Source organism: Pungitius pungitius, chromosome 6 (assembly GCF_949316345.1).
Source record: "Pungitius pungitius chromosome 6, fPunPun2.1, whole genome shotgun sequence".
In the NCBI taxonomy this organism is placed as follows: domain Eukaryota; kingdom Metazoa; phylum Chordata; class Actinopteri; order Perciformes; family Gasterosteidae; genus Pungitius; species Pungitius pungitius.
This window is the reverse complement of record NC_084905.1, coordinates 325,215-336,265: the sequence shown is the minus strand read 5'-3', so window position 1 is coordinate 336,265 and position 11,051 is coordinate 325,215. Positions and strand designations below refer to the sequence as shown.

The following is an 11,051-nucleotide window of genomic DNA, read 5'->3' as shown; positions in this document are numbered from 1 at the left end:
TTGTTTTGGAAAAAAACTGCTTCATGAAAACTAAGGTCCGTTTATTGGATTTCCTTCAGAACGGTGGCTGGTCAGAATTCCCTTAAAAAGTCCGAGGCTGAGGTACATTTGCGGGTTTTTTCATTTCTAGAATCCTGGCTGCATATTATAGGCCATATACTGACCAAACACACCAGAAGTCTGTGTGGCTACTCATACATACAAAAAGCAACTTGAATCAGGGAAAGTACTATATTTAAAATTAAGTTATATTTTGAAATAGGAGGAGATAACCCATTCTTTCAAATACTATTCAAATTTATTTAATTTTTACTGGGCTGGTATAACAAATTAATACAAAGTACAATTCCATAGACATTATAGATGGTCAAAAAAGAAAAGTACAAAACGCTTGAGGTAAAACATTGTTTGAAAAAGATTCATTTAAAAAGCCCTTATTAAAATTTCAATGCATTTAAAGGTAAAAGCTCACTTTACACCATCTAGCTGTCCTAAAAGCCAACAATGCATTTTTATTTCCAAGGTAGAGGTGGTGCAAAATACAGTGTGTGAGACGACATTCAGTCAAAATGTTCACGTCTTTATCAAATGTAAACAATAAACATAGTCATTCCTCAAAGTCCTGCTGTACAGAGCTAATACAGAGAGAGAAGAACATGGTGCCACACTGATGCTCGCTCTAAGAACAGACCGGTATTTAACCTCTATGACACCGTCCCACAAATCAAAAACAATTCAACGCTCCACATTTTCTTAAGATATCGCACGAAAGAGAGCAGAAGACCTCAGTATTGAGTTACTGCCAAGAGTCAGACAACAAAAAAAACACAAATATAAAATTGTTATGAGCTTCAAAATATAAAACAAATCCATGATAAATATTGTACATCGTCACATGTCACTTTTCCAGTTAAATGGGGGCTGTTAACAGCCATCTTCTCAGTAGAGGAAAGAAACGGATGCTGTTTGGAAACCTCAGAACTCTAACTTTGTGACGGATATCTCCTCAATGGATTAAAGCATACTATTGACTTTATGGGATAATTTAGATATTGTCAACAAATGTCATGAAAAAGACCAAAACCATCAATTTATTTGTCCATCACTCAATACGTTCTGATTTCCCCAGAGTGTGAAACTCATTTCCACTAAAGACATACATCTTTGAAATTGGGTTCCAAACTAGTCGTTACAAATTCACGGGAGCAGAATAAGTCTTTGGTTGTGTTTTTAGCACACGTAACAGCAGTGAATAGTGCATCTCCAGCCGATTACCTGGTACCAGCAATTTGAATGTGGGATTGATTCCAAATAGACTAAAGTAGCTATGTGTCTCAAAATGAAAAAACATGTGTGGTAGGTGTTGGATACGAGATTTAAGGAAAGAACGGAGGTGGTGGCAAAAAAAAAAAAAACATGAGCTCAATTCATTGTTGATTTTGGTATTCCCAAAGAATTCCTTGGTCAATAAGAGAAATATATATATCATCAGATTTTTCCCCCCATAATCATAATTAGAGTTATTCAGGTTAATGTAAAAATGTAAAAGCTCAAAATATATTATATATATTGAGTTGTGAACCTGGTAAAACATTCCCAACATAATAATAATTCCACTAGGATTTCCTTTGTATATTTTTGGACCAATCCATATTTTCTAAAAAAGTTGACATTTTAGAGCTGCGAGGTTTCCACTCATCAATGAAAGCACTTGGAATAGACTTGTAAAAAAGTAAAATGGTACCAATTTAATGAAATATAGCTGTAGTATTTTAATATTTTGCATCCAAAAAGGCCACCACAGCTACACTGTGCTCTGCCTGCTCTCGCGGCAGTACTCCGTAGCCTCTGGAGAGTGGGGGGGGAAATCAATAAATATGCCATCTGAGCTGGAGTCTGCAGACTCAAGCACTTGTCCAATTATGGTTTCAGGGCTGGATGATTCACTGGGCGGCGAGGAGCATGCCCCCTTACTGAGATTAGTCATTGTTGTTGTGGCCTCAGTGCCGTGCAGAGCTCCTGAAGAATGAAGGGGAAGGATAGAAGGAAAAGGTAAAGCCACGGCACTATTGGGTTATTATGATATTATCATTTCAGTATTTTCAGACATTTTAATCTGGGTCATACCGTTAAAGTGAGATCCCACACGCAGCCTATTGGAGGAGGGGCCAGACGGTTCAGACCCTGAGGCCAAGTCAGCGTAGGCCAGTCCTTGTTCTTCCAGGCATGTTATAATCTCACAGGCCGAGTGTCGGCGAATTCCTCCACTGCCAACAGAACCGGCATCTGGGTCATACTCCGCCACCGGGGTCAGCAGCAGGGGGATGTTGTAGCTCTTCGATCGCACCACAGGGTTTTTAGACGGCTGATCGGCGGACTTGGACCAGCCCCACGGCAACCGCTTCTCTGAAAGACAAGAGAAAAAGACAACAACAAGTAGGTCGTTTTATGTCTTTCACCACATGGACACATCAGTATTACTCTGCTTTTGGGTTCACGGCCTTACCCAGAACACAGCAGTGGGTCTCAGCACCATCTTCAGAGTAAAGCCCGTGCGTGCCCAGGTAGGGCGAGACCACCTTCTGAATCAGGGCCTCGAGCCTTAGGTAGTCCTCGTTCACCCCGCGCGACTCATGGACCCCCTAAAACAGACAAAGACCCCCATCAGAGCCACACTATAGAACAGAACCAGTCTCTGCTGGTCCCCTGCACTCAAGGTCAGGAGGAGGAAAAATATAAATGACAATATAGGGTTTATGAAATAGAAATATCTAGTTGTACGTAAGAATTTAGTGCTTTTCTCTGTTCCATCAGTTAAAATAAAATAGCATTGTTTTCAATGACTAAGAAACAATAAAAATGAACAATAATAGAAAGTCAGAGTCAGAAACCCATGTACAAGAAATATATTTATGTTATGTTATTGATTAGAGGTTGATGACAAATGGAAAAAGCACACCAGATCAATTGGTGATAAAATTAGTGGTTAAATACAAATATATAATATATATATATATTAGGGAACCCCTAGAAATTGTTTTAACAAACGGATTTCATTAAATTACGGTATCCGTTCAGACTTAATGCCCTCCGTGAGCTAAAGCCACTCAGTCTGAGCTATTTAGGTCAAGACTTTATTATCTGCGATAGTGGTTCACTCTGTGTGCAAAGTTCAAAAACATGAAGACAGAAAGAGCAGGAAAAGGGCAACAAACCTGTAGAATAAGCAGCATCTGTGTAACAGAAGGAGGCACACGGGCCCGAGGTCGAGTCAGGGCGTCCTCTAACTTCACACTCAGGACGATGGTGTTCCTGAAGTGAAGCAGAGATAGCTGTCGGACAGAGGGCTCCTTACCCTGCACACAGCAAGCACACGGAACACAGCCAGGGTTAAATACCTGAGGCTGTTAGACAGCAAAACCCCCAAACAGCTGACTCTTAAGATGTTTGTGTACCTGAACCGGATGGAATATGGCCTGCAGCATCGAGAGGACGTCACAGAAGAAGAAGTCCCAGGTCTCTGCCAGGGAGTCGAGTAACTTCTGACCTGCATCAGTCACACAGGAACAAGTGGTTTATTCAGGCCTAACGCACAAAAACAGGATTTCAGGCAATTTATAGAGTCGCAATTACCTTCGTAAAAGCGTATTTTGTCCCGAAGGATGACCATGCCTTTTGTCAGCAGCTGATTCTGTGAAACACATTGAAAAGATGCCATTGGATATTAATATCAGACACAGTAGTGCTTTAATAGATCCGAATCGGGTTTCAATAATGAATTAGTAGTACCTGAAGGTACTCTGTGAAGAAAAACCCCAACTCAGTCTTTAACAGATGCCTGAGGAAACAAATGTGTGGCTTCACTACATGACTCAAACACAACAATCATAATCACAAGATGGGCTGTATTCAACCATTATTTTGTGTGAATAAGGTGTTTACAGCTTACAATGAATTACTAATCTTAAACGTAACTGTGTAGGGATAGAAGTGGTCTGTCTGGTTTAGACACATAATGAGGTATACAGTAACCCAACAGACTGTTACACAAACAAACGGTTTCACATGAAAACAGTAATTATACAAATTATGGCCCAAAATGACACACAGTCTTTACAAGGATACACACTGAATGTTGTTTCTGTTTAAACTTACCGGACACCTTCGTTGAGGCTGTAGAGTTCGTTATCTGCCAAACCTTTCTTCTGGAAGACTGCTATGACAGCGTTGTGGATACTGCAACACACACACACACACACACACACACACGTCTTCATGATGTACAGAATGCACTTTATCCGAACATTGTATTTGACGTACCTGTTCCAGGTGGCGTTGGCTCCCGCCCTCTTCTGCTTCTCTCCTCTGTCCTCTGGGGAACTTTTCTCGCTCTTCCCCAGGTCGCTGAGGCTTGGGGAGCTCATCAACTTCAGCCGGTGCAAAGTCCTCATGAGGGAGATATGGAGGAAGAGGAAAGAAAGGAAAGTGTGCACTAAGTAGTGGCCAGCATAGACAAAAGGTCAGCCTAAGAGTTTAGGTACAGAGAAGAAACCAGTGGAGATCATAAGATAGAGTGAGAAGGAAAAAGCACAATGACAATAGAAAGGCCGGCCTGGCGACAGAGGGGGAGAGAAGTAGGACAGAATGGGGCAGCGAGTTGAGAGCAGCATGGGTGGAGCCACGCCGAGAGGTGGGCCACCGCTCTGCTGAGGTCTCAGAAGAGCAGGAAACAATAGCACACGCTTTGATGGCTGGGATGAGCCGCACAAAACATCCGTTGATGCAAACAAATAGTTATGCAGAGCACAGATGCCAGAGGAGCGGCAGGGTGACAACAACAGAAACGGGGGTAGGAAGTAGTGACACAATCCAGGACAATGAGGAAGGTTTTCCTGCTCCTCCATTTTCAATGTGTGAGACCCGCTGCAGCTGATAATGGGCTTGATATTTGAGGGTGTCAATGTCCAGTTTCTACACTTTTAACATGCAGCATTTCAGAAAAAACCCATCATACCAATAGTTGGTTCATAATAAGTCTGGGGCTCTTACAGCAAGGCACTGTACATGCCAGTAATAATAATAATAATAATAATAATAGGTACAGAGGGGACATTTTGAAAATAATAATAACAAACTATGTAATGGAAACAAAACCACAATAAAACTGCACATCCCGGTGAATTTCTCAGATCAGCTCTATGTGACAGAACCTCCCCTTCAGTCCTCACTCACTTCAGGACGGTGTACAAAATAAATACATGAAAACAAACACTAAAGTACTGATGGAAATCTAGGCCTCCAAAAAAAGAGACGAAAGAGAGGAATTCAAAACCCACGCAGTACACAAACTCCGTTGACAGCAGGGCAGCAAACAACGGACCCTTTACAACGCCACACACACACACACACACACACACACACACACACACACACACACACACACACACACACACACACACACACACACACACACACACACACACTGATGAGATGCAAAACATACAAACATCAAAACAAGAGATTATCATCTGTTCAACATGTGATGCAAACAAAAGTGAACCCCCTTAAAGACATATTTGGGGAGATGAAAGGTTTTAATTTTTACAAATGTATATTAACATTATAACATATTGAATTTTCCAGGATTCTGTGCGTTGTGACATTTAATCCCTCGAACTGATCCTCACCTCCTGATTGGATGCTCACTACTGCTGTCCATGTCTGGGCTCGGGGGAGGGGCAGAGAAGGTGCTGAAGTTGAGTGACAGCGGTCTGGTGGAGGGCCGGGAGGCGTGCCTCCGCCGCAGTCCATCAAGCATCTGAACACAAAGGGGGAGATTATTATGGACTGAATGTGATCGTCTCCTCAAAGGCTCACAAAGTGATCAAGTCGCTGTGCCATTGAGTCATTGTACTCACTGCCACTGCCTTACGATGAATGAATGAATTAAGGAACACAGACAAAACAGAAGGAGAACGCGGGGAAGTTACTCCACACATTTGTGACCATAAAAGGAAGATATAATGTGACCTCAGCTGGGTGCTTTTTGTTTCCCTATTCAGTTATTTCAACACCATGTAGGAGTGTTTTGCAATCAGAGCTCAAGCTGCGCCCCTACAGCAGCACAATAACACACACCTTGCATCAGAGAGAGAAAGGGGGGGGGGAGGATGCATGTGTGTGCATGCACGATAGCCCTAGGAGAGAGTGTGCGCGTGAATTATCCCCATGCAAGCCACGAAGGCAATGTGGTAGTACAGTAGGACCGTCTGCTTGGGTGTCTCCCCATAGAAACGTAGCGGGCGTAGCGCCGCCCTGTGGCCGCAGGAGGGAACAGCAGTCTGGGCTGTCACTACACAGACAAAGACACACCACGAACCCCTCTCCGCCGACACCACGCACGCATACGCGTAACACAATTCACGAGTGCTTTGTTTCCAGGAGGATCGGTCTGCCGTTTCTGAAGAGTACGATCACATGCGACACGCACACACACACGCACGCGCACACGCGCGCACACACAGTCTACCCAGCATGCCGGGCCACGCTACGTCAGTCTGGGCATTCCTGCATCCGTCCACCCCGCCTCCTGTTTCTGTCTTTTTGGGAGCGATCTCAGTCAGATCGATAACACATAGGATCGATTCCCGTTCTGGCCTGTTTGAAATGCCACTGCTCCACCGCAGCCTCGTCCATCCCACGTGAGACCGCCGATCAATCGCCCAGACACGCAATCAACAGCACGCGTTCATCCCGCGGGGAGGAATGTTCAGCCTGCCGTGCCTACGTGGAGTGTTTTCCACATTGTTGACCTGTGTGGACGAGCGAGCGCGTCACGCAACGCGGCACCGCCAAGTCCCCTTTGGATGGAAAACAGACGGTACAATAATGGCCACAAAGTTGTCGTGTGTCCTGAGCCTCTGCCCGCCCACCGCGGCGCGCACTCACCGTGCCCGGTCCAGTCGCGTTGTTCCTGAATGGGAAGAAAACGGTGCCGAGTGTTTACTGTGCGGGCCCAGCAGCCGCTGGCTTCTCTTCCGTTTCCCCGCAGGTCTGCGCACCCAAAGGGGGCATCGGGATCCGACCTGCTGCGCGGTGGTGGGGGACTCATTCATGAAGCATGCGCCGCTCTCTCGCCCTCCCCCCCTCTCCCTCTCTCTCTCTCTCTGGCTCGCCCCCGCTTTGTTTTGACGAGATGCAAAGCGAACCTGGGCGCGTGAACGCGAACAAGAGCAGCGCGCGGACGCGCACTGTGGTTGAAGCTTAATGCGAAACAGGAATCACTGGGATGCGAGACTAAAGCACACTGCTAATGGGTTTTGTCATGCACTGCATGCACACTTTCCGGCACGTATGGACCCTTTTGGTTTTGTGTATGACAAAGTGAATGATGACCCATGTTATTCAACAATGACCCCAATCTTTGCCGGTTAATGCAGTGGGTGTCTTGCCGTCTGTCAACACAGGCGCGTGCATTTCACCGATAATCCCCATTTTTTAATGGGCCGAGATGTAAATAACTGGGTCTCGTGAGAAATTTCACTGGTATAAAAATCTTGCAATTAGAACTGAGGCCCACAGTTGGCCTACATTTCAGTTGACCCTTCAACACATGGGATTTAAGTGGAAAGAAATGAGCAAAACACCAAATCCTGACCCTCATCGGAGTGTGAGGTGAACAGTTACACTGCAGGCAAATTACATGAAGGGGAAGTCTTTCTTTCTGTACAGATAAATCTTTGATTTGGAAACGGTGCAAGGCGAGAAAGGACAGTACAAATTAAACCAATATTTCTATAATTACTATAAAAACAAAATGACAAATTTATGCATATTTAAGCATATGGCAATTTGATCTTGGAGTCATGAAATCATGCACTGAATCCTTAGTTCTATAAATGCAATGTCATTGCCCTGCACACCTCAGCTACTAAACTAAATGATGCTGATAATGAAAGTAGTGGGGTTGGTGAAGGTGATGTGCAAATGTGGGTTTGGAGATCCTCCCCCCATTAAAATACGAGTGTCCATTATTGTATTTGTTTTGTATCACTTTGGGATGTATTCATTTGAGTCTTTGTGTAAATATATTGTAAAGTTAAAAAAAGCTGTACACTAATCTTCATCAAATTAGTAAAAAAAAAACATCTGATCAGGCCAACAGGAATGAATCTATAAAAACATACAGAGTTCCCGGAGGCCAAGCATCAAGCCCTCTTTGAGGTACGCCCGTGTCAGACCATATTCCACCGAGTCAGGGGGAGCAGCTCCTGTTGCAGGAGGACGATACTGTTATAACAGCTCTTCTTTCTAATAACTTTCATGTAGCCTCTAAAATGGGAAAATTGTGGCGCATTTTCAGGATTGTATACAGAGCCAAAATCTAAGAAAAGAAAAAAGTTGTAGTGTTTTGTTGTTGTAATACAAATGTTAACCACAGGAGGCTGACGTGCACCACTACACCATGTTTCCAAATAGCACCAAACGCCTTTGTTTTTGTTGCAGGAGCCTTTACAATAATCCCATTTCCCATTCCAAGGAGGGTTTGGTTGCAGTCAGGGCTTCAAACTGTAAACTTTGAAACAGTTTTGAGGTTTAATAAACAATCCCAAGGTCTAATATGAGAAACGGACACAATGAGGCATGTGCTTGAATAGCACAAGGGAACAACTGAAGGGCTGCAGGCTCCAACTTGCTGTCTGAGGTTGTGGGTTCATGCCCCTTCATGCAGACATCACTTCTGCTTTGAAAGAGTTTTGAGGTTTGAGTAGCAGTCTCAAGGTTAAATACGAGAAACAAAAATGTAATTTGTGCATGGTGAGGTAGTGCAGCACAAGAGCTGAGGAGCTACTGTCCTTACCCTGTAAGTTGTGGGTTCAAGCCCAGTCTTGGGTTTGAGCCTTTGGCTTTACTTCAGGTTTGAGTAGCAATCTCAAGGTCAAATACAACAAACAAAGGGTTGGTTAGTGTGTGGTGAAGTAGCACAGCGGAAGAGCTGCTGACATAAGCCCCTGCACTGCATTTGAAGGTTGTGGGTTCAAGGCCAGATTTGGAAATAGCATTTAAAAAGACTTTTGAGGTTTAGCTCACATGCTCAAGGTTAAATAGGAGAATCAAAGTTGGCAAAATGTGACCAGGACTGGTAGTGTAGGGGTGAGTGCAGGGTGCCAAAAGCCTCTGTGCGCACCGCCAGTGGGTTCAAATCCCACCTGCCAAGTCTTGAGCGCACTACCGTGGAGGTAGTAGTGGGGGCATTGTCCCCACTGGTTGTTTCAGAGAAGTGAACCCTGGGGGTTATGCAGAAACACAAGGCGCGGTCACTTGAGTTATGATGGCATTGTCAAGAATGATGAAGAATCTTTTGAATGATGAATTAACTAAATTTGATGTTAATTGCTTTGCTTTTAGCACTTATTAGCCATGCTACGTAGCCTATAGGGTTCCACCTTTTTGACGGGAGAGAAGGCCGGATGAGTCAGTAAAGATGAGCAGATGTGTCTCATTCAGTGGTCACACTGCCATGAAACTTATTACAGCCTCTGAGGGCCTTTTTCAAGACAATCACATGTTTGTCTACTTCAGGGCATCCTGTGGACAACCTTAAACTGACAGTCTGGCACAGGGTGTAGATTTGTTTAGCCTTTTTAGTGCATCCACCCTCCAATTCTCTGTTTCATTCAAATTCAACTCACTTGTGCCTTTACCAATGCAGGAAGGATGAATAGCATGGTTGATCCTCCAAGATGGGCCAATCCGTCTCTGGGGCAATATCCCATTATGATTTTTTATAAATGTCAGTTACCCAAAACTAAAAAAGGATTTAGGAAGAGCCACCATGTCCCTTGAGGGTTGAACCCAGATAAGGTTTAAAGTACAGAAATCTGGGGCATTTGGCATTAGTGACAGGGACGTGTAGGTTGCTCCATCTAAGATCATTCCAGTCATGTCATGGGAAAAAAATATTGTGAAAAAAGTCAAAATATGTAGGGTCAAAAAAGAAAAGATTTTTTTTTAATAATAGGTAAAAAATTATTATAAAAAAATATATGTAAGGTCAATATATATATATATAATATATATATATATACTATTAGGGCCGGGACTCGATTAAAAATATTAATCTAATTAATTAGAGGCTTTGTAATTAATTAATCAAAATCAATTGCATTTTAATTGCATAAATATTTGACCTGAGAACAGTGAGAAGTAATTTTTTTCACATTCCAGCAGACAAGTGTAGAAATAGCATATTTAGAAATATAGTACTTTCAGAAATTCAGGTAGCCTATAGGTAAGTAGACCTTCTGTAAACTAGGTTTTTTTAAGTAGACCAATACTTTCAAGTACATTCAGAACATTGGCTATTTTTTCAGACGTGAACTTAGTTACCCTGGTCCTTAAACCAGTCATTAAAAAATGTTTAATGTGTTATTTTTTGTGTAATTAATTAATCTTAATTCACATTGTAATTAATTAATCATAATTAACGCGCTAAAGTCCCGGCCCTAATATTAATATGACATGCATATCAAATTCTTCTCTACTTTTAAGGAGTGTGTGACACATTTTGAAATTGAAGGAAGACGATGTGTCGTCACAATGCACATACTTGTTTCGGGTGTAATTAAACAGTCCCACATTGCATTGTTTATTAATATGTTTCAGTAAGTATTAACACATACGGCCATATTAGCCTTGAAAACTATTTGGAATATAAAGATGTGTGATTTGTCATTCAATAATTTACTTAATTTACTGATACTGGAAAATGGCTCTTATATCGAGGTCAGTATCTACACACTGTCCGCGTAGTGTTGTAATACCACGTGATGCCTGGGCCATAGATTATTATATGTGTGTTTTTGGAAGCGGAAGCTGGGTTGAACGCAGGACTTAATTGAACTAAATAGCATACCACACTTTGGAGGAAAAGACACTAGAAAGAAAACGTGTGTACATTTCTACCACTCATTATGTATTTCCAAAATGTTTGAATTGTCCTTGTGTGTCTTGACCATAAACGAATGCCGCTTATAATACGTAGAACACGT

At 42.8% G+C, this 11,051-nt stretch overlaps 1 protein-coding gene across 1 annotated transcript; it reads right to left on the bottom strand.

Annotated features, from left to right (window-relative positions):
- Positions 1–56: 56 nt before the first annotated feature.
- On the bottom strand, positions 57–7,186 carry prr5a (proline rich 5a (renal)). Its single transcript, XM_037452204.2, has 11 exons — positions 6,949–7,186; positions 5,688–5,818; positions 4,321–4,446; positions 4,156–4,236; positions 3,790–3,838; positions 3,634–3,691; positions 3,456–3,547; positions 3,216–3,356; positions 2,507–2,642; positions 2,128–2,406; positions 57–2,019 (listed from the first exon to the last, which is right to left on the bottom strand). Exons 2-11 carry the CDS (start codon positions 5,816–5,818, stop codon positions 1,805–1,807), a joined length of 1,308 nt encoding a protein of 435 aa, XP_037308101.1. The 5' UTR covers positions 6,949–7,186; the 3' UTR covers positions 57–1,804.
- Between the last annotated feature and the right edge of the window lie 3,865 nt (positions 7,187–11,051).

What these genes read in the sequence shown, in the direction of transcription:
- prr5a (XM_037452204.2), bottom strand. Translation starts at nt 5,818, where the DNA reads ATGCTTGATGGACTGCGGCGGAGGCACGCCTCCCGGCCCTCCACCAGA. An exon ending in AGTGAGCATCCAATCAGGAG is followed by an intron (nt 4,447 to 5,687) that starts GTGAGGATCAGT and finishes CTCCCTCATGAG; the next exon opens with GACTTTGCACCGGCTGAAGT. An exon ending in CCATATTCCATCCGGTTCAG is followed by an intron (nt 3,357 to 3,455) that starts GTACACAAACAT and finishes TGCTGTGTGCAG; the next exon opens with GGTAAGGAGCCCTCTGTCCG.